This window comes from Pelodiscus sinensis, chromosome 26 (assembly GCF_049634645.1).
Source record: "Pelodiscus sinensis isolate JC-2024 chromosome 26, ASM4963464v1, whole genome shotgun sequence".
Taxonomy (NCBI): domain Eukaryota; kingdom Metazoa; phylum Chordata; order Testudines; family Trionychidae; genus Pelodiscus; species Pelodiscus sinensis.
The window spans coordinates 11,078,129-11,102,100 of record NC_134736.1 but is presented as its reverse complement, the minus strand read 5'-3'; the positions used below and the strand labels follow the sequence as shown (position 1 = coordinate 11,102,100).

The following is a 23,972-nucleotide window of genomic DNA, read 5'->3' as shown; positions in this document are numbered from 1 at the left end:
CCTCCAGAATGAAGTAGAGAATTGAAATGGGTAACCATGCCCTCAGGGTATGTCTTCACTACAGAGTTTTTCCGGAAAAACAGCCGTTTTTGGGGGAAAATGGCCATTTTTCTGGAAAAACTACACTTCCATCCACACTGCAATTGCATTCTTTCAATGGACAGTCAAAAGAATGCAGGGATTTTTCTGACAATGGTAAACCTCTTTCTACGAGGAAGAAGCCTTTTTCTGAAAGAGCTCTTTCGGGAAAAAGGCGTGTGTGGACGAGGAAGAGGGGTTTTTTTCGAAAGAAGAGGCCTCCAGGAAAAAGTACAGGTACTCTGGTGGCCACTCCATCCATAGTAATCACAACTTAAATGCGAGATAGCATCCAATCAATGTGGACACTATCTTTCAAAAAAGCAGATCAATTTTTTGATGCACTTTTGCAGTGTGGACACTCTCTTTCAGAAGTTTTTATAGGAGATCTCTTCCAGAAAAGCTTCTTCCGAAAGAAGCCTGTTGTCTAGACGTAGCCTCACCCTTTCCCTTTGCAGGTTTTCCATCGTTCTCAAAGATTTGCTTCTCCTTGGCAGCATATTACATGAAGTCAGGAGAGTAATGTAACCTATTTCATGTTGACCCTCTGTTACCCTCTCACAAGGAAAATAGAGATAGGAGAGTTATAATTACCCATAGTTACAAAATCCCTCTACGTCAACAATAAAAACAATATTGGCAAATTCGAAGATCCCACATAAGGTTCTTCTGAGTCAGCTTGTTATGGGCTTGAATGCTGCATGAAGATGCAAAATTGCTGTTAAGTCATGCTAGTAGGAGGACTCTCTGGAGCAAATAAACTGAGGGACCAGGACACAGGCAGACTAATTAAAGAGAGGTGGGTTTATACCACTAAATTCTGATTTAGATCTGCATTTCCCCAGTACAGGAATGTTTGAATAAGAGTTTTGGTTCATCTCCTAGGTATTTAGCTAGAAGCACTTGCTTGTTTTTCCAGTAATCTGAATATTATTAAAATTACTGTAGCATCTACAGCTGAGACCTGGGGACCACTGCAATAGGCCTTGGACAAAGTCATTCTAAGAAACAGTCCCTGTCACAAAGAATTTAGAGTCAAACATACAAGACAAAGTGGAGTAGCTTGAACACTGCATAGTGCACTAGTTCGCAACAGCTTAAGGGGTTTAAGTTTTAGTCTGTACTGACATGGTGCTCACTAACTGGGCCAGGACAATCTTCCTTGCGTGCATACTAACGTAATACTGTAATCAGTGTAATACACACTAGGGAGCATTTAGTATATACCAGCAAGGTCCATGTGGACTGTTTAGTGCAGACTACAACTTGTACCCACATTGGAGTAGACTAGCACATTGTGTAACAAGCCTGTACTTGTTTAGAGATGACAGAACTGAGGTCCAATGATTAAATGACTTGCCTCAAGTCACACAGAATTGTGGAAGGACTGGGAATTGAACTCATTTTTCCCCAAGACCCAGGGGAGCCATACATTCATCTGTTTCTATGGGGAGAGTTCTCAAGTAGTTTTCCATGCTCCCAGTAACACTGCAAATTACAAGAAATATTACCACACTATGAACTTGATAGATGTTAATGAGTTACGGCCCCCGTCTGTTTTCATCCCTAAATTCTGCACCAAGGTTTGCCTACCTTTTTTTTAATGCATCTATTTCTGTTCTCCTGTTCAAGTAGCTGTGGGTAGCAGAATCAGAGCAGGTGGGCCGTCGGTATTGTCTCATTTCACTAGTCTGCCAACAGCTCTCTGTTGAACCTGAAGCTGAAGTGCTGGAGCTGAGGCGTACAGCAATACTCAAAGTGTGGATGGGGCACACAGCTTGGATGCTAGCCGAATATTTTCTGGGTCCTGCATTCATATCATACCCTGGTGGCTTTGAACCTTCCTGATTACGTATATGCATTCTGGTGGCTTCTAGAAGCCTCACTTGAAATCAGGGTCTGTAGCAGAGATTTACCCGGTCCAGCATCAGGTCGTTCCCAGCCTTAGTTTCTCCTTTCAGCAGTCATTTGTGGACTGCTGCAGTGCTCTGATGCAGGAGCATCAGTGTTTTACTAGCACTGACTTAACCCCGTCTTTTCTTTGTTCCCAGCCATGGCTCCCCTGTCCCCTACAGTGCTAGCATAGGGGAATCTGCATCTATCCTGCACTACAGCTCTAAACAGTCAGGCTCTGCATCTTATAGCCTTTCCTTCCAGGGGCCTCTTCCTGGCACTTTTCTGGCTGTGCGCCTGCTCTTTACTAAAACACTCATATCCAGGTCTTCGCATCTCTCTCTCCTGACTGCCTACTGGCTACCCTTATATCTCCTAGCAGGCCTGGTTCTTAACTACATGCTTCCTTATCACGACACTCCTGCTCAGAGGCTATGTCTACACTGCAGGCTTTTGCTGGCAGAGAGTATGCTAATGAAGCACTCATTAGCATTTGTCGTGTTGTCATTTGCATATTCTCTGCTGATGCTTTTTGCACAAGAGGTTTTTGTGCAAAGCCAAGCAGTGTAGATGGGTCCGTTTTGCACAAAAAAAACCCTTTTGCACAAGATCCTTTTTTGAGGCATAAGGATCTCGCACAAAAAGTTTTTTTTGTGTGCAAAACAGACCTGTCTACACTGCTTGCTTTTGTCTCAGCCGGCAAAAGCCTGAAGTGTAGACATCGCCAGAGAGGTAAGAGCATAAGAACGGCCACACTGGATCAGACCAGAGGTCCATCTAGCCCAGTATCCTGTCCTCCGACAGTGGCCAATGCCAGGTGCCCCAGAGGGAATGAACAGAACAGGTAATCATCGAGTGATCCCTCTCCTGTCATCCATTTCCAGTATCTGACAAACAGAGGCTAAGGACACCATTTCTATCCATCCTAGCTAATAGCCATTGATGGACCTAACCTCCTAATTGATCTAGTTCTTTTTTAAACCCTGTTAAAAGTCCTTTGGCAAGGAGTTCCACAGATGGACTGTGCATTGCATGAGGAAACAGATCTTTTTGTTTGTTTAAAACCTGCTACCTGTTAAACTAGGTAATCTTGTCACAAGAAAGGCTCAGTATAGATGCTCTTAAAGGGCCAGCTTGCAGCTTGTGACAATGCCCCATTATGTTAGGTGTTTTACAAACACACAATAAGGGACCAATCCTGCTCATGTATTCTCTCAACTCAGAGCCTAAGTAGCCATGACAGTGAACAGAAATGAAGTGAAATAGAGAGGAAGTGACGTGCCCAAAGTCAGTGGCTGGGCCAGGAAGAGAACACAGCTCTCCAGCTGCTGGCCTAGCCACTAAGTCACACACCCTTGCTACTCCATGCAATCAGCTATCCCACTTGGGCTGAGCTAGCGGGTCAGCGATACCAGAACATCCTATTCATCATTCTTATGAAATTTTGTATTCATATTGGATGCTTGAGCCCCACCAAGACATACCAAAGAGACTGTCCCTGCCCCAAAGAGCTTCCACAACCTAAGCATAAGATGGCAGACGACAGGTTGGTAAAGCAGACAGACAGGGGGCACCGGGTAACAAAGAGACAATTATGAATCAATTAAATTACATATTGTGAAATTAAACATACCACAACACAATAAAATGCACTTCTCTCCTACCGCTTCACATGGCATTTCACTAGGAGGGTGGGGAAACACTGGAATGGGTTCCCTAGGGAGTGGTGGAATCTCCATCCCTAGAGGTTTTTATGTCTCAGCTTGACAAAGCCCTGGCTGGGTTGGTTTAGTTGGGATTGGTCCTGCCTTGGGCAGGGGGCTGGACTTGATGACTCCTGAGGTCTCTTCCAGCTCTATGATTCTATGATGCCCCTGCCTGAATCTCTGAGTTTCCACTTCCTTCTCATGCTAATCACTGCTTGAACCATGTAGCAAAGATGTCACATTCTGGGGAGAGCAGAACCCAAATGGGCTTCTATTTGCTTCTTTCCAGCTGGATCAGAATCTCGCAGTGTGCTCCTGGCACCGGTCTCTCCTCTTTCTATTCTGGGAGCAACAGAAACAGCTGAGCTCTGATGCTCTGCGTGAGGGAGGCAGATGGGGCATGAATCCAGCAGTGATCACTCTGCTCACTTGTTTGGCACAAAAATGATGGACAAATGATGAACAGTGAGAGATGAACACAGGCAGGGAGGGGCTCTTGTTATTTAATATTTCTCCCTTTAATGTTTATCATATTTGTTTCTATTCTCGTGGTTTGTACAATTGTTCAACTGCAATTACCACAATATTTGAGTCTCATTTAGCCACCCTGACACGTGTTAAATTGCCTTACTCAACATGCAATTCTCATTGCTCATTTCTCTTGGCTTGGGACAATGAAGACAACCCAAAAGTTTCAGTCTTCGGTCATTTCCACGCCTAAGTTCTCGTGCATTAGCCCTGGGCTGTGATGTTTGGGTGGTGAACTCATCAGGATTAAAATATTTGGTTTTGAATGATCTCTACTGGAGTGAGAACATAAATTTGTGGAGTGTTTCTTTACCATGGGGTTCTGTAAGGGTGCGTCTACACAGCAACATTATTTCAGAATAATGGATGTTATTAAGGTGTCGGTTGGGATGGGATTAATAATGGATGTTACACAGAACGCCTGTTATTTCGAAATATTTTTGAAATAATGGGCAGATTATTTCAGCGTTTGTAAACCTCATTCCACGAGGAATAATGCCTCTTCCGACATAGCTATTTTGAAATGGTGCCTGCGTAGACAGGGCGGCTGGAATGATTTCGAAATAAGTGGCCTCCAGCCCTTCCGATGGGGCCCTGCTGGCCGCTCTGCCAACACTCATTAAAACTCTGCAGTGTGACCCTTTTCCTGGAGCCAGGGCTGACTTATCCAGTAGGCACAGTAGGCGCAGTGCCTAGGGCCCACGATACTTTTAGGGGCCCACGAAAATGTTTTAATTTCTTTTAAAATCAGAAGAAAAAAAAAGAACTTTTAGGGTCGAAGAAAATGTTTTAATTTTTTTCTCACGTTAGAAAAAAATGAAACGTTTAGGGCCCACGAAAATCTATTAAATTTTGCCTAAGACAGAAAAAAATAAAATGTTGCCATATTTAAGGTTATATCAAAAATAATTTTTAATATATTTTTGTTATGGAGGAAGGGGCCCACGAAGTCAAAAGTGCCTAGGGCCCACAAAAGTCATAATGCAGCCCTGCCTGGAGCCCTTAAAGCTGCAGCCTTGGGGGAAAGGGCCTGACAGCCCTGAGCCACCCAGCAGCTGCTACAGCTCCGCATTTGGGCCACAATGCGTGACTCTGCTGCTCCCACCCAACCTTTCACTGCTCCCAGGGAGCAGTCTTGCAGCGCCCAGGAGCCTGCCCGGGGAGGAAAAGATGCATGCCTCCCTAGTCGAGTTCAGAGGTCCTGGACCTTATGGAGGTCTGGAGTGATGAGACCAACCTCCAGGATCTCAGGGCTTGTTTCCCTCCCAGGGGACAGAGCCAGTGAAGAGGAGGAAGTAGAGGAGGAGCTGGACGAGGCCTGTACAACCCCCCTCCTGACCCTGGAGCCGGTACCCCACACTCTGGATGTGTCCCAGGCATTGTCTGAGGAGGGGAAAGGCACATCAATTGAGTGCCATCATTTTCCCTACACACGCAGAGAGAGGGCAGGGGACAGGAGGCAAGGAGCTGGGGCGTGCTCCTCGCCCGGCCTTTGCGGTCTGAGGATCGTTCAGCAGCCTGTGCACATGGGAGCACATGGAGTGCCACCCAGGGGCACACAGCCCCAGCAGGCTGCACCAGAGGACCCTTGTGCTACTGGCCACAGTGTGTCTGGAGAGGCCTGCCATGCCCTTGACATCAGGGTGGGACACCTCCCTCCACAAGCCACCACTAGAAGGAGGCTGGGGACATGGACAAACACACACACACTCAGCAGTGCCGCACACGGCACACGGTCATGCCTGCACTTCCAGGGACAGCGCAGCGAGGTGCAGGAGTGTCTGCTGCTCACACCCCCGCTCTCCCAACACCCTGTCCCTTTCTCCCCCCAGTGGCAGGGATACAAGTTCTCTCCCTGAGGAATGTCGCCACTGCCGGACCCGGCGTGTGCATGGCTCAGAGGGAAGCCCAGCCGCCCCATAGCCCCAGTCTCACTCACAGGATCCCGGTCTGGCCGGCACCTTCACATACCTGCTTGTCCCCAGGACATAGGCGTAGTGTGGCTCCTCCCTGGGACATCTGGGCTCCTGCAGGAAATGGCCTACTTGCTAGACTACACATGGCCTTGCTCCGAACACATCGCCTTCATCCCAACTGACACCTTTCGGGCTCGCCTTAGAGATGTGTTTCAACCCAAAAGAGATCCTGAGCACCCCAGTGGGGATGGTGTTTAGTTGGGGAAAGCCCTATCCACCCCCTTGCTGCAGTCCCTTGCTGGCAATGAATGTAAACTGGCGGTGCCTCCACCTGGCTAGCCCTGTACACACACTGGTGCCTTGAGAGCCTCCAGGAATATACTCATAAATCTGGATCTAATTCCAGAACAACTACAAATCACATACATCTAATGGAACACTTTAAAATAAACAAGCTTTACTTAACTTAACTAAACAGGGAGTAACCGATTAGCAAGGAATAGCATTAACAAAACACATCACAATAACTGAAGCTTATATAGCTAGACAACAGTGACCCCACCCCAGAGTGTGCACACCCCTAGACTCACCGTCCCAGACGCTTGCTTGCGTTGGCGCGCTGATGTTGCAGCTGTAGTGAAGATTTGGTCCAGGCTAAACAGCAGCTCTGTCCCAGGCAGCACTTTTCCAACAAGGCCCAAAACTTACTGCCTCATGCTGTGCCTATAGGAAGCAGCCTGCTAAAACCCAGTTCCAACAGGCATCTAGTAGCTGCATCCAACAGCCCCTGCACTGGGTCAGTGTCCTCGGCAGCAGCCTGGCTCCCCCTTCGGTTCCAAACTCCAAGGCAGAGTCCCAGACTGCGAGGCCTCTTTCTTTAAGCACATGGAGAGAGCAGTCCTCTCTCCCCCCAGAGTCCTTCCTTCCTGTTTTTTTCCAAGGGCTCATGGGAATTGTAGTCTGGATTGTAGCACACAGGGTCTTTGCAGAATAAAACAGAGGCCCCTTTAGTAAGGGGACTACATGTGCAAAATCTACATCAACGTGGCAATGCCCATGTGGACTCAGGCAATAGAGTATATGAGCCAATTTTTGAATTAAGTTCTTAGTGCCTCTCAATTGTGATCAGAACCTCAACATGCCTTAGTCCGTGAGTACAATGAGTCTTGTGGTTCCTTAGCCCTCTCCCGAATGCCTAAGGCCCAGATCCTCAAAGATATTTAGACTCCGAACTTCCAAACAACACTGTGTAAGCTGGAAAGCGTCTCGCTCACCAACAGAAGTTAGTCCAATGCAAGATCTCACCTCACCCAGCTTGTCTCGTTGAAATCACTGGGCGTTAGGAGTCGGAATCCTTTGAGGAGCTGAGCCTATTTGCACGTGTTACTGAAACAGCACCTAATTGGAGCTGGTTAATATTCTCCTGAGGAGAAACTGCTGGTGATGTAACGGATCCAAGCAAGGCACATTGGAAGAGCCATTTGGGGACCCCAGGACTGGAATGCCAGAAGGTGTGGCAAGTGAGAAATGAGGAGCATTTCCAGGTGGAAGGGGAGCAGGGCAAGAAGAGCAGCGATTGAGGATAGGTCAGGACTGAAGAACACTGGCCGATCTGTGTGTGGATCCAAGATTGGAAGAACAGCGCGTGCTCAGGACTGATGTGAATCAACAGAGCTGAGTAACCTGAGAGACGACATAAAAACAAACCTGACAAATATCTGAAAGGACCACAATATGTTCTGAATACAGGGAGGAGCTCCTTGGCCCACGTAGGGCGGGATCTTGGCCATAACTGACATGCATGGTAAAACTCCCATTGAGTTCAAAGAGGTCAGGACTTCTCCCATTGGGTATGAGTCTGCAGGTGTATCAGGACTAGTATAACTGAAATCAAAGGAATTGCCCTGGGACCAGAGTGACTGAATAATAAATAAATAAATAATAAATAATGTTTCCTAGGTGGTAGGAGCTTTATGAGTATTTCAGTCAAAAAGCTGGGAGCCAAAGAATGGAGCAGTCTAGGACTAGATTTGCCCTGCATTACATTTCTTCCTTTTCAATGTTCAGGGAGATTCAATTCACTAGATATTCAATACACAGCTGGCAACTAATTTGCCTCTTGCTCATGACCCCATCCTTGCTCCTCCTGCCATTGCTTTAAATGCTTTCTGTACAGCTCCTTCCAGGAGCCTCTGAGCACTTGCCATCTCTCTTGGCAAACGGAAACTTGTTTATTAGGTCTGTGGTCCTTTACCAGTGGCTCCAGCAAGGCTGTTTCCTCCCCGCTACTTTTCTGTGCATTTGCGTAGCTTTAATTTAAAGGCTCAGCTTTCTGCTGAATGCTGCACCTGCCCCCAGTCGCTGTCAGAAGCGCTAATGTGGCTATCCATCAGCTGTGTCTGCTGAGCTAGCCCTGGCATTTCAGGGGGTAGTCGGGCTGAGGAGTAACCTGGGCATTAGCAAACGACAATCTCACATGTATCCCTTTTGCCAGTGCCCAAAGGTAGGCCAACGTTCAAAGAGCATGTGACTAAATCTGCATAATTCTGCAATCCGTTCTGCTCATCATGAGGGCCTCGTTCTTATCTCAGGTATACCAGTGTAAATGAAGTAACTTCACTGGAGTGACTCCAAATTTATACTGGTGTAAAGGAGATCAGAGTTTTGGTTAATAGTTAAACAAAAAAAGCAGCCATGTAGCACTTTAAAGACTAATAAGATGGTTTATTAGGTGATGAGCTGTCATGGGGCAGACACTGAGCCAAATTATGCACTCTTTTACATCAGTATATATTCATTTGGAAGAAATTCAGTGGCCCCAGTTTTCAGCATACTCTACTCTACTCTACTCTACTCTACTCTACTCTAATCCATCCCCCCCACGCCAGCTAGCTAATGGTATAACAATACTATTCTGCATTTTCCTACCCACTTTTAATATGTTCTGTTACCACTGATGAGATATATATGATTTTTTTGTTATAAAAGGCCTATCTAAAGCAGGTCAAACTTTCGCACTTGTGCCTAATGGAAATAACTAAACCAACTTGAGAGGGAAGACCAAGTTTTGCTAGTGAAACAAGCTGTCAGGCTTACACTGAGCTCTTTGGGGACTCACCGGGCTACAGCACCATAAATACATACATAAATACACTTCCTAATTTGAGTGCAAAAACTGGGGAGTGCTGCTTGCAATAGGCATAGCTCTGTATGTCCATAGATAATTAGCTCCTCAGTAAATGCCAGTGGAGAGCTTTGGGGTGTGCAAGCATTTCTGGGTGTAGCTCCCGTCTGGGGCAGGATTGAACATGCATGTGCCTGTTTTCAACATCCATGTGTATTAAAATTTGATCCAAGATATTTAATATTGATCTCCCCCGGGATTCATGCCCATCATGTCCTCTGCCCATAGAATATACACTCGCAGAGCTTGTCCACACTCCTTTCTCCAGCTCTGCAGCATCTCCTGCAGCTTCACTCTTGTGCTCTTCAGTCCTGATCTGTAGGATTCTACTATTCCAGTCCTGGACCCTTCCACCCCACCCAGCTCTGCCAGGCTCTCTCATCCCACTCTTTAGCCCCCTCTTGCTGATCCAAACCTGCCCGTCGGCAAAGAAGACTCTTCCACATGGCTCTAGTGATAATGTCACATGGGTTTGGTGTCGTGGGGCTCGGCTCATGAGCTGATTTGATTTTTGACTTTAATCCACTTTGGAATCCAGGTTTCAGAGGTGAACATTTCATGTGTTACCTTCCGCATCATTTAAAATGCAGGAATTAAGGGGGAAAATCTCTTTCTTGGTGTGCGCCATGGATCTCCTCTTACTGGGGGGGGGAAGAATCCCCCGCACTGAGTTGTGGAGGTGTTCTGTGAAAATTACTTCCGCCTTCATCCTTTGCCCCCAGTTCTAGGCGGGCAGCCCTGAATTGTACCCTGTGTTCCCATCACTGGGTGGGGAGTGAGGGAGCCCCAGCATTTCTGCTACAACTGGCTCCTATGATTTTCAGCCAGGCCCCCTTCCCATATACAGTGGCCCATGTGATAAGTGACAGTCTCTTATCAAGTACTAGAAGACTTGTGGTGTTGCTTGGGTCCTTCAGGGCAGGGGGCTGGGGCTGTGAGGAGTGCAATAGTCAGGGGAGGGACTTGGGGAAGGGGGAGGCTCGGGACATGAGGCTGGTGCAGGAGTCAGGGTTGTGGGGTGAGAAGGGGTCTGTAGTGGGCGTGGAGGTGCAGGAGTCAGGGCAGGGGGTTGGGAGATTATGGGTAAGTTCAGTACAGGGGTTGGGCGCTGCCGGCAGCTGCTCCCGGGGGTAGCCAGTGGCCACTGGCTTCTCTACAGGGGCAGCAGGGCCCACCTGCTTCTCCCCAGGGCCCACCTGCTGCATTTTCTCCTGGGTCAAATGGACTGATGGACAGATGGACGCACAGGCAGACGGATGCACACACTTTCTCAAATATAATAGGGTATGTCTACACTGCCACCCTAGTTTGAACTAGGGTGGCTAATGTAGGCATTCAAAGTTGCAAATGAAGCCTGGGATTTAAATATCCCGGGCTTCATTTGCATCTTGCCGGGCGCCACCATTTTTAAATCCCCGTTAGTGCGGACTCCGTGCCCGCGGCTACACGCACAAGGAGTAACGGTAGAGCCTAATTCGACCTACCTACTCCGTGCTGCGTGTAGCCACGGGCACGGAGTCCACACTAACGGGGATTTAAAAATGGTGGCGCCCGGCAAGATGCAAATGAAGCCCGGGATATTTAAATCCCAGGCTTCATTTGCAACTTCGAATGCCTACATTAGCCACCCTAGTTCGAGCTAGGGTGGCAGTGTAGACATACCCATAGATAGCTAAGAGGGCTGATCTCACACCCCTTACTTGGGAAGTTCCTTAGCTCACACAAGAGAAGGTTGCAGGGCTGGATCCAAACTGTGGATGAACTTGGATTTCACCCAGTGAAGACAGGCATACACTGAACTAAATTCTTTCAGAATGTAGGGTAAAGCGTGTCCCGTCCAAAAGGCTTGGGAAGGGCCCTTACTGCTGGCTACTTCTGTTCTCTTCTTTCCCTGTATTTCACCCCATCCAGCGATTGGTTTACTGAGCATTTACCAAAGACTATAAGTGAGTCCCTCCTCTCCAGAAGCACGATTTCTGCACATGTCACCAATTTCCCTGCCTCTTAAAAAAAAAGACTTGTTAATAAAGCATGGAAATAAAGAATAATGGACCCAAGCTTTATTGTAATGAGCTTTCAAGTATGGATCTAAGCCATATCCATCAATACACAGACATGCAACATGTACCACCCACACCAATCTACTTCCCCCACACACTCAAAATATCACATAACATACTACTACAATTACAGCACTTCCATATGCACATACCCTACACACCCTGCAATCACACTCAAAAGATACACAACAGACACCACAATATTGCTACCCCGGAAACATACCTACACACAAACAAAATTACACAACTGAATGCACTCAGTAACACACCTATCCTGAATTCTTTGAAAACAGCTGTTGCTCAAAAATAGTCACATATACTACATACATGAACCTTCTGTACACACCAACTCACTAGTGGCCAAACACAAAACGCAAGGTATATACTACCAGATCTATACCAGCATGGAAACTATGCACCTAAATATGATACATGTCAATTCCCACCCAATACACAAGGCTCTACAATCAACACCCATTCACACCAACAGCCCAAGCACCATTTACACACAGCCCACACTCACTATGCTAAACAAATTCAGCTTCAGTTGTTTGTTTCCACTGTGCAATCATTACCATAGCTTTGGATCAAACAAAGGCATTTTTAGTGTGCGTTTTTGCTTCGTTTTTCAGTCCGCCTTCATTTTTCTCATTGTGACAGGATATTCAGGAAACACCTTGGTAATGCTGGGGAATTAATGAGCTGTGAGAAATGATACGAGGCGAGAATTGCTTACTGTGAAGTCTTTCACGTTTGGCTTGGTTTGGTTGGGGGGAGGGCTCTTGTTTTTCTAAAAAAAAAAAAGTTACTTTGAAATCCTGTTACCATTGGTTTATCCCCAGTGCAGGATTTTTTTAACCCATCTATTTTCATCTAATGCTTTGGCAGCTAAAATATGCTTAGAAAGTGGTAAACTTGGCTAGTGCCCTTCCCTTCGCCATTCTCCTTTCTTAGACTCCAAGATAGAGCCCTACAAATCTGTGGATATCTGCGTCACATCCACGGGCATCTGCTTCTGCAGATGTGGATGCAGGTATTCGAGGTTCATTTTTGCAGAGACAGCTATGGATGTGGATGCAACATTTGCGCAGGGCTCATACAATCTATGAGTAGTTAGTAGCTTCAATTAGCTGGTCCACCTGTATAATACTGGCCAGGAAACTTCATCCAGGGTGTCTTGACTACAGGGTTTTGTCGACAAAAGTGAGTCGACAGAACATGGCAGTTTTGTCAACGGCGGTAAACCTCATTCTACGAGGAATAAAGCCTTTGTCGACAGAGTTCTGTCGACAAAAGGGAAGTGTGGACGCGGGGAAGAATTTATGTCGACAGTAAAGGCCTCCAGGAAGAAGCCCTAGTGGACACGCCTGCCACAGCTTTCAACTCTATTGTTCCTGCCTGTAGCCATCTTTAAAAGGCACAGGCACCCAGGATTAGCATTCTGGCAGCAAGCCAGCTTCAGCCAGGACCCCGAGACTGAGCTGCTCTTTCCAGTCAGGCAACTCAGAACCATGTCCCAAGGACAAGCCCCCCAAAACCCTCTCTGGCCCTTCCTGAGACACATCCCTGCAGGAAGCCAGGGGCACCAAACGCCAGGACAAGTTTGTCCAGCAGTGCACTGAGATTTGCACTACTATCTGGGAGGCCATGGCCTTCCCCGGTCCTGTGCCTGGTCCTGCTCCTCCTGCTCAGCCTGCCCTCCCCCCTGCCATCCCAGACCCAGGTGTAACCCCACCTCCTGCCCAGCCCCCTACTGTCCCAGCCCGCATGCGTGGCTGTGTGCGACAAGGCCTCTGCAGCCAAAGTGCCAGGGGTTCTTCATCAAGGCAGCACCCTCAGCCCTGAGCCTCCCTCCTCCCTTCCAGGTTGACATTCCCCCTTCCCACCTGTGAGAGTCACTGAGGGAAGCACTTTACTTTGTTTACAAACACTTTATTTCACTGTTGGTTTTTTGAAAAACTAAAATACTCTTTTGTTCAGAAAAATAAACTAAACATTTTTTCACCAACACCTGTCTCTGTTCAGTGTGTGATGAATGAGTACAATGTGTGAATGTGGGGCTGGGAGCGGTTTTGGGGAGGAAGGCACCGGGGCATGAGGCAATCCCACATGTGGAAGGCCCTGGGGAAAATCATCGGCCTCCTTGGGAGAATTGCTCCCTCAGGGCTTCTTGAATGTGCAAGGCCAGCTGGTGGGCTTGCGGGATGGCAGCTGTCAGGGGCTGCTCAAAGTGCCTCCCCTCCACATCAGCCTGTGTCCCCCACGCAGGGAGGAAGCCTCCCCTTTCCTCTCCACAATGTTGTGCAGCACGCAGCATGCTGCAGCCACATCGGGGATGTTGTGTTACCCCATGTCCAGCTGAATGAGCAGGCATCTAAATCTGCCCTTCAGATGGCCAAAGGCGCACTCCACCTGCAAGCGAGCCCGATTCAGGCGGGAGTTAAATATGCCCTGGCTCATGAAGCCTACACCGGCCACCTGGATGCGAGCAGGGAACTAAGGGGGTAGCCACGTCGGCCATGATGCATATAGGCATCTGCACATCCCCGACTGCATAGTTCCTCTCTAGAAAGAATGCCCCAGACTGCAGCCTGCGGTACAGGTAGGAGTTTTGGAATATGTGGGCATCGTGTGCCCGGCCTGACCACCCGACACAAATGTCTGTGAATTGTCCCCGGTGATTGACCAAGGCCTGCAGCACCATGGAAAAGTAGCCCTTTCTATTAATATACTGTGCTGCTCGATGGGGTGGTGCGCGGATCAGGATGTGAGTCCCATCGAGTGCTTCACAGTTTGGAAAACCCAGCCCTGCAAATCCGGCCAAGATGGTATGCAGGTCTCTGAGGCGGACAGTCTTGTGAAGCAGCTCTGAATTGATGGCCATCACCACCTGAAGAAAGGGACACATACAAACACACATAACAGGACATTAGAGGAGTTGTATGAGCTGATGAGGGGTGCTCCCCCACCTCTCCCCTCCCAGACCCCGAGAGCCCCCCTCAGGCAACCCTCCCATACCCCCCACACCATCGCAGGGTGAGGCCAGGCAGGCTTCTACCACTCCCACCCCATCCCCCATTCCCTGTGCCTGGTCCTGAGCATCCCCCTTATCCACCCACCTCTGTCCCATAGACTATCTCCCAAGAGTGACTTACCTCCATCAAGACGGCCCTGACAGACCTCCCCATGCCAAACTGATGTCCCATGGAACGGTAGCTGTCAGGGGTGGCCAGCTTCCACAGAGAAATAGCGATGCGCTTCTCCAGGGGGATGGTGGCCCACAAGCGGGGGTCCTGGTGTTGCAGGGCAGGGACAAGCCAGGCACAGAGCTCCTGGAAGGTGGACTTCCGCATCCAGAAGTTTCGGAAACACTGGTCGCCATCCCACTGCTGCATAAAAAGCCGGTCCCACCAGTCAGAACTGGTGTCCAGACTCCAAACTCGCCTCTCCAGGAATAAGTTCGGGGGCAAGGGCAGTGGGGCTGCAGCCTGAGTGTGGGGCTCAAAGCTGGGCTCTGATTCCAGCTCTGCTGCAAACGTCATGATGGTCTCATGAAGATGCAGCAGAACTTCCATCATCATAGTGTGGGGCCATCGCCTGCCTAGGGGGAGCTCAGGCTCCATGGCCAAAAACACAGTGCAAAGCAAAAAACCAAACCTGGAAATAAACTGCTGTGGTGTCCGAGGAAGCAGGGCAACCAGAGCAAAAACTGCAGCAGCTTTGCTGTCCCTCTAGGAGGTAGGCAAGCCAAAAGCAGGAGCAGAGCAACGGCTGTCCAGGAGGATCCCTTTAAACATGCGTCTCTGCAAAGAGCATGCAGCAGTGCCTGGACTTTAAGGCTGCCCCTGTGACCTGCCAGAAGCACTTCCATGTGCCTTCTTTTGTTGACAGTGTCTGGCAGTCTGGACGCTCTTTGTCGACAAAGCGGATCACTTTTTCGATCCGCATAATGCAGTCTAGACGCTCTTTTTCGACAGAGGTTTTGTCGACAGTATCTGTCGACAAAGCCTCTCTCGACAAAAGCCTGTAGTCTAGACATACCCTCAGTTATCCCCCTATTGAACCTAGTTATTGCGACTAAAGCATATCACCTAGAAAGCATCCAATCTTGATCTGAAGACTTCAAGAGTTGGAGTATTCACCACTTGGTAGTTTTGTCCTCACTGATAAAATGTGCACATTATTTAACATAAGAATAGCCATATGGGGTCTAACAAATGGTCCATCTTGCCTAGTATCCTGTTTTCTGACAGTAGCCAGTGCCAGGTGCTTCAGAAGGAAAGAACATAAAAGGTAATTATCAAGTGATCACTTCAGAACATGGTTTTGTGAACCTGCCCATTCTATGTAATAGCTATTGATGGACGTATTAACCTCCATGATCATATCTAGTTCTGTTCTGAATCTTGTTATGGTCTTGGACTTCACACCATCCTTTAGCAAAGAGTTCCACAGGTTGAGTGCACGTTATGTGAAGAAGTACTTCTTTTTTTTAAGCCTGCTCCCTATTAATTGCAGTTGATGACCACTAGTTATGTTTTGAGATGGAGTAAACACCATTTTCTTAGAGGGGTAGCTGTGTTAGTCTGTAAGATTACGTCTATACTGATTCCTTCTTGTGCAAAAGCCAATGCAAATGAAGTACAGATTAGCATATTGCCACACTTCATTTGCATAATTAATTGGGGGCCATTTAGGAGCTGTTTAGCCAGCTGCTTTTTGTGCAAAAACCCCCTCTTGCACAAGAACCATTCTTCCTCATTTTTTCAGGAAAAAGCAAAAGCTTCTTGCACAAAAATGGCCCCTAATTAATTATGCATATGAAGTGCAGCAATATGCTAATCTGTGCTTCATTTGATAGGCTTTTGTGCAAGAAGAAAGCAGTATAGACGTAGCCTACCTGAAAAACATTAAAAAACAATGAATGGTCCAGTAGCACCTTAGAGACGTACAAAAAATTTAGATAGTATATCAATATCATGAACTTTTGTGGGCACAACACACGTCATCTGAAGAAGTGGGTTATGCCCACGAAAGCTCATGATACCATCTACATTTTTTGTTAGTCTCTAAGTTGCTGCAGGACCATTAATTGTTTTTTTTTTTCCCCACCATTTTCTTATTTACTTTCTCCACGTCATGATTTTATAGATCTCCGTCATATTCCCTGTTAGCTGTCTCTTTTCCCAGCTGAAATGTCTCAGTCTATTCACCTTTCCTCATATGGGAGTTGTTCCATACCCCTAATAATTTCTGTTGCCCTTTTTTGTTCCACCTCCAATTTCAATATCTTTGTTTGAGATGGGAAGACCACATGTGGATGCAGTATTCAAGATGTGGGTGTATCATGGATTTCTAAAGAGGCAATATGATATTTTCTTTCCTATTAGCTATCCCTTTCCTAATGATTTCCAACATCCTACTACATCTTTGACTGCCACTGGCACATGAATTGGATGTTTTTAGAAAACTATCTGCAATGACACCAATGTCTTTCTTGAGTGTTAACAGCTAATTTACATTTTATTTATCTAGTTGGAATTATGTTTTCCAATGTGCATAACGTGGCATGTTTCAACACTGAATTTTGTCTGCCATTTTTTGTTGCCCAGTCACCCAGCTTTGAGAGATTCCTTTGTAAATCTTCTAATTTCTAACTTGAATTTGTCTAGCTTCAGCTTGCCAGCCATTGCGAGAACTGTCATTCATTTTTAGACCCAGATCTGCCCCTTTGCTGTTACCTCTCATTTATTATTATGGATTTATTTCCATCAGAAACACTGAATCATGCAGCTGAGATAAGGGAGAATGTTATTTTTGCTTTCAAGTAATTAATATCCCATGATAATCCGCCTGCATTGCCAGCCATATCTACCACAATTCAGGGGAGGGAGGATTGTTGCCAGAATGTATTAAGCAGCAAGTTGGCAGATGATGGAGAGGACACTTAATTAAGTTACAGAGAAACCAGACGAGCTTTCAGTCCATTTATAAAAGCAGCGACAGTTCCCATTTCAAGGCCAGTGAAAGGATGGAAAAAGTCTGACCTCATGCATGATGGCAAAAAAAATAAATAAAAAAAAAATAAAAAATAACTCCAGTACACTAAGAGGAACTAGAAAAGAATTGGCCACTGGTATTTTGTTATATAAAATCCAGGCCGAGTTCTGCTCTAGGTTATGCTAGGGTACATCTGGAGTGGCTCCAATGAAGCATAGTGAGTCACTCCAGATTTGCACCAGTGTAAGAGAGAAGAACTTGAGCCTTAAATATCAGAAGATGGGTTAGCATTTGGAAGAGGATGGTTTAATTTGCACACCTTATAGTACATGTATAAAAAAAAAAGAGAAAGAGAGAGAAACTGGTATGAAACCAACCAGAGGGTGATGATAATATTTCTTTTACTGTAGTGAAGGCCTGATTCTACAATTCTTGCTCAAATTAGTATTATCATAGTACCACTCATTGCTTAAATTACAGCAGCTCTAGAGGGCTCAAATGAGACCAGCTCCTGTGGTGAACAAGCACATACTGAGAGACAGTCCTTGTCCCAAAGAGCTCAGTCTAAACTCTAAAGCCTCAGTGAAATAAGGGTATGTCTACACTACCACCCTAGTTCGAAGGGGAGTAATGGTAGTTCGGAATAGGAAGCCTAGTCCGAACTACCTAGTTCGTGCCACGTGTAGCCGCGCGGCACAGAGTCCGAACTAGTGGACATTTAAAAATGGCAGCGCCCAGCGACTTGCAAATGAAGCCTGGGAAATTCAAATCCCGGACTTCATTTGCAACTCCGGTTGACTACATTACCACCCTAGTTCGAACTAGGGTGGTAGTGTAGACATACCCTCAGAGAGCAGTGCTCAGACACTGCACTGACAAAGGCTAGGTTACATTCCTAGACAGGTAGCTAGATGGGGTTAGATATATAGACAGACAGATGGATGGATTGGTAGATGGGCTGTACGTACTGCGCTAAGAGCCCCCCTTGCTGAATGCTGCACTTCTCTCCTTTGCAAGAAGGACCTCAGCAAAGCACCCCTCACCTGGTACATAGGGACAAAAAGATTTCCCCTCAGAAGTGGGTTAGCTTGGCAGTCTGTCCCTGGGGGGAGAGGAGCTAGCTTCACCTCCTGGGCTATGTCTATATTGGTATGATTTTGCGCAAATACTTTTAATGCAAGAGTTTTTGTGTAAAGTATTTGTGCAAGAGAGCGTCTACACTGGCATGTACCTTTGCACAAGAGATGTGCTTTTGCGCAAAAGCATCTGTGCCAGTGTAGACGCTCTCTTGCGCAAGAAAGCTCCGATGGCCATTTTAGCCATCAGGCTTTCTTGCACAATAAATTCATATTGCCTCTCTACACTGGCCTCTTGTGCAAGAACAGTTGCGCAAGAGGGCTTATTCCTGAGCAGGAGCATCATAGTTCTTGTGCAAGAAGCACTGATTTCACACATTAGAACATCAATGTTGTTGCACAAGAACTCCCCGCCAATGTAGACAGGCAGCATGTTTTTGCGCAAAAGCGGCTGCTTTGACGCAAGATCGCGCCAATGTAGACACAGCCCTGGAGTTCCTTTCTCCCCCTTCTATCTCTTGCAAGTGTGGCTAGTTCCCCCTCCCCAAAGGGGAGGCTTTTAAAAAGACTCCAGCAGGCCAAAAGTGGAGTCAGCTGGCCTTAATTGGTTCAAGGTAGCCCTGTGTCATCTGATCACTAATCTACCTGAGATAGCTCCTCCTCAGATGCTCCTAATTGGCCCACTCCTCGTTAACAAGTTGGATTTCCACCCCCCCCAGGGCTGTCTTTTTCCCACTTAGACAAAGTCAGGTTGGAGGTCTGCAACAGTCTGTCTGTCTGTCTACACACCATGACAGACAGATAGATAGATAGATAGCATGGGATTGTGATACATTGATAGATGGGTTGAATGGAGATAGATAGATACTATGGGATTGTGATAGATTGATAGATTGAATTATTTCCATTGTGTTCAAGTGTGAAAGTCTGGCCTGTTTTAGATAAGTCAGATCTGTTGTCCAAGTAGTTCCTGTATATCTCATCTGCTTAACGGACCATATTAAAAGTGCCCAGAAAACCATAGAATGGTATAGTAGGAATCAATGAAGTTCTCTAATAGCAGAGCTCACACCGATGAGACTTTGGGCACCAGTTCAGTAAGGTACTTAAGAATCTGCTTAATTCGAAACCCCTGAGCAGGGCTACTCATGTGTGTGTGTGTGTGCATGTGTATGAAGGTGCTTGTGTCATTGTACCTGCTGAAAGGCCAATGCATTCTGAGGTAGAGTTAAGCTACCCTTGGTCACTATGAAATATTTAACCAGGGCTTGTCTACATGATGGACCCTGCAAGGACAAGGCAATGGTGCCACAGACAGCTACGCAGCTGCAGAGCAATAGGGTAGATCCTTCTTACACTGTCTCAAGGGATTTTTCCCATCACTTAGGCATCCACCTCTCCAGGTGACAGGAACTAGGTTGACGGAAGCATTCTTCTGTCGACCTAGCTTATTCTGCACTAGGGGTTCGGCTGGCAGAGCCATAGCTTTGTTAATAGAGATTTTAAGAGCAGACCAGGCCTTAGTGTTGAACCTGCAAATTGTGCCTCTACACCCTCGACCACTATTTTCAAAAGCCATTTTCTAGGGCACTGAGCCCAGGAACCCACAGAGTTTTCTGCTGTATGGGAAGAGAGGGAGGAGAGCCCTGGACTTGACAAGGGAGGGCCTCTCCCGCTGGAGAATCAGGGGTTGACCACATACTATCTGGGAAAAGCTCATTGAGCTCATGAGTTTGACCAGGGAGAACCAAGCCAATGCCCAAGGTAAATAGGTCTGGGAGGACCACACAGAGTGCGCCCACTCCTGTGACACAGGGGACCCGGTGATGGGCCTCATCCTAGTGTAGAAGAATAAGCTCCATGTTGAGAGATCCTTTATGAACTGGCCAGTTTATTTGAGAAGGGTACAGAACGGCAATCATCTGGAGTGTAGGCCTCAGGTTCAAACTCCAGTGCAAACTTTGCAGCTCCCCATCCTATAATCACACCAGAAACCCAGACGTCCAGTTTCATTCAGCATTCCTGTCCTGGCAAAGTCAGTTCCTCATGCAGAGTTTGTCTGTTCCTCTCTCAAGGTCTGGAATTATCTCTGCCTTGCACAGATCAGCCCTGGTTTCACTTTCCATTATTCTCCCTGACATCAGGAGTGCACTTGAGCCATGGACTGAAGGCTCCCGGAAAACAATTTGCACAGACAAACAAACTTATTCCTCTTAAAATCAGGAATAAGGGATCTTCTGGAAAAGGCTTTATTTTCCGAAAGATCCCGTCTAGACTGGCGCTTTTCTCCGGCAAAGCCCCGAGCCGGAAAAAAGTAGCAGCCATGTTCATGCAAATGCCTCGGGGGATATTTAAATCTCCACGGAATTAGCAATTCCGACTGGTCTCGTTAGCATCCCTTTTCCAGAAAAGGGTGCCAATGTAGACACAGCCTTAGGCTATGTCTAGACTGCAAGCCTCTTTCAAAAGAGCCTCTTACGAAAGAGAGCGTATAGACTGCACGCGGAACTTTTGAAAGAGCAAGCCGCTTTTTCGAAAGAAAGCACCCAGGCCGTGTCCAGACTCAGGGGTTTTTTCGGGAAAAGTAGCCTTTTTCCGAAAAAACTTCCCCTGCGTCCAGACTCAAGCCGCGTTCTTTCGAAATTATTTTGAAAGAACGCGGCTTTTCTTTCGATGGCGGTAAACCTCAATTTACGAGGAAGAACGCCTTCTTTCGAAAGTTCCTCTTTCGAAAGAAGGCGTTCTTCAATGTAAAGAGGCCGTCTTCGAAAGAGAGCATCCAGACTCGCTGGGTGCTCTCTTTCGAAAAAGCGGATTTCTCTTTCGAAAGATCCGCCTGCAGTCTAGACGCGATCTTTTGAAAGAGGCTCTTTCGAAAGATGCTTTCGAAAGAGCCTCTTTCGAAAGAAGCCTGCAGTCTAGACATAGCCCCAGTGAGTCTGGATGCTCTCTTTCGAAGAAGCCCTATTTACATTCAAGAACGCCTTCTTTCGAAAGAAGCACTTTCGAAAGAAGGCGTTCTTCCTCGTGAAATGAGGTTTACCGCCGTCGAAAGAAAAGCCGCGTTCTTTCGATTTAATTTCAAAAGAACGCGGCTGCAGTCTAGACGCAGGTGAAGTTTTTTCGGAAAAAGGCTGCTTTTCCCGAAAAAAACCCTGAGTCTGGACACAGCCTTACAGTTGTGCATATCTGGAATATCTCCACTGAAATCAATACACAAAAGGAAATTCATTTTCACTGGTAACAGTTGTATGTTTTTATCTTCTAAATCGACCAGACACAGTCCTCTAAATGAACCTAGAATATGGCAGGTTCAAAACAATTACACCAGAGATGACACTGAACCAGTTTGGGAAGCAAGCCTGACTGTGTTGTGACATTTCCATCACATGCATCCTACCAAAGTCAGAAGAAAGACCCATCATCCCTCAAATGGATGTTTCAACCTTTTGGAAATGAATCATGGATACAGCTCAGAAGGAAAACTCTGACACGCCATGTGCAATCACTAGGAAGCGGGATACAGGAGGGGATTTTTCTCTCCTTTTTTAATTTTGCAGTAACACTGTCAACAATGCAATGACTTGTACAATAAGTGAGGGTTAGGGTCAGGGTAACCCTACATTCTTCTTACTGAGATATAAAATGACATTAACATTTCTTGTTTTCTCTTTTTAAATACCCCTTAAAAGGGAAATAAATTTGACCAACCCAGGAGTCTCTTCCAGAAACATCTGTGGGGGAACTTCAACAGTAACAACAGCTCTTATCTAGCATGTCTTGTCCATAGACCTTAAAATGCTTTGTGAATGTGCACAAAGTACCATTCCCCGGTGTAAACAGATGGGAGAAACTGAGGCACAGGGCTATGGGGTGTGTTGTCCAAGGTCACCCAAAGGTGGACTGCAGAGCGCGAATAGAACCCAGCTCTGAGTTACTAGGGTGGTAACCCTAACCATTGGACCCCCTTGTTTCTCCTCTTGGGGGCATACGAATTGTGTATTGTCCACCACAGATCCCTGTGTTATACAGACATGTCTGCCTTCACCTCTCCTGCTGTTCCATTGGCTCCATTCAGCCCAGCCACCTCCCTTCCTTCCTCTTCCTGCTCTTCTTCCTCTTTTGCCGGCTCTACTTCCCCGCCCCCACTCAGTAGTGTGGCACTGGAGAGGTGTCTGAGCAGCCGGCCCTCCTGGAGCGATGCGGACAGCTCCTTGGCAGAGCAGGCGGGAGTGTTGGTTTCGTAGGTGCTGTGGAAGCTGTTGTAGTCGACTTCGTAAAAGTCTTTCTCGAGGGTGAGGACAGGAGTGAAGCGATGTCCCCAAAGCACCTCTGTGTCCATGTATGAGCTCCGGGCCTGGCAGGTCATCCCTAGGTCAGGAGAGGAAACAAAAGCATGTTAGCTTTGGTGCGTGCCCATGCTATCCGGCTAATATTTGAAAGTGCTTCGGTGGAGTTCCATACCTGCCGGCTCAGGGACCTTGAAAAGGTCTTCTCTTAACGAGCCTTAGCACACAGGGAACAGCCAGCATCGCAGGTTCTGCAGACAGCTGGGATGTTTGCCCTCCCGATCCCGGTGCTGACGGGGGATGAGGTTTGACGGCGCTGTGCAGAAGGCCAGAGGAGCCATGCATAGCTCTGTGCTAGACCCACCTGCCCTCACTGCTGTAGGTCAGTCTTCACCATCTGTCAGTGCTGGGATCACACTACCCCAGCCAATACACCTCATTCCAGATCTGCAGTCCCCCAGCTATTTCAGCCCGAAACCTCTGTCCCACGCTCTGTCAGAGCACATCAGATCTGGGCGGTATAGCACCCTGCTAATGGGACGTTGGTTCCCCTGACAGCTCTGTCAAAGCCCCTCAGTTCAGACTGACAGCCCCCTGCAATTCCAGTCCTCCCTGAACAAACGCTGCCCATCTACAGCAACACTTGCTCTGCCATTGCTCTATGGCACTGACCTGTGTTAGTCAAAGGAAATCCTCCCATTGCCTTTGGTGCAGGCCAGTGCCTAAGCCTGGAATTTGTCACGCTTGTTCTCAGGCCTAGGACAATGCTTTTAATGTACTCATTGACTTGGGGGACGCCTGAAGAAAAACCTTTCAAGGGCAAAATGTCAGCCTTGAAATAAGGGAACAGCTTCCGTGAAATCACCTGCCTATGGCAAGCCTTCCCAAACTGGGGGGCATGACCCGGACACACTGCCCCAGCCTCAGCACAGCTCCTGGGCTTCAACCGTGCTGAGGCTGGGGCAGTGCGCCCTCCCTGTGGGGGTTAGGGAGGTTGGGGCAGGGTGCTTTCCCTGTGCTCCTGTGGGGGGTTGGAAGCTTGCCCCTGGATTGGGGGGATGAGCGTGGCTCCTGTGGGGAGAAAGGGCAGGGCTGGGGGCTTGCCTCCCTCAGCCCTACATTCGCCCACCACCCCACACTCTCACTGGCACGAGAGAGAAAGGCCCGCTTGGAATGAGAGCAGAACACGCATTCAAGTCAATTCCAAGCCAATGCTCCCTGGTCTAATACTCACAACCCAAA

At 47.4% G+C, this 23,972-nt stretch overlaps 1 protein-coding gene across 1 annotated transcript in view; it reads right to left on the bottom strand.

Moving 5' to 3' along the window:
- Positions 1–22,109: 22,109 nt before the first annotated feature.
- Positions 22,110–23,972, bottom strand: part of KCNJ5 (potassium inwardly rectifying channel subfamily J member 5) — a 41,114-nt gene continuing 39,251 nt past the window's right edge. Inside the window, exon 3 of the mRNA XM_006111167.4 lies at positions 22,110–22,812. Coding sequence (XP_006111229.1) covers positions 22,466–22,812 — 347 coding nt within the window. The 3' untranslated portion in view covers positions 22,110–22,465. The remainder of the gene's footprint in view (positions 22,813–23,972) is intronic.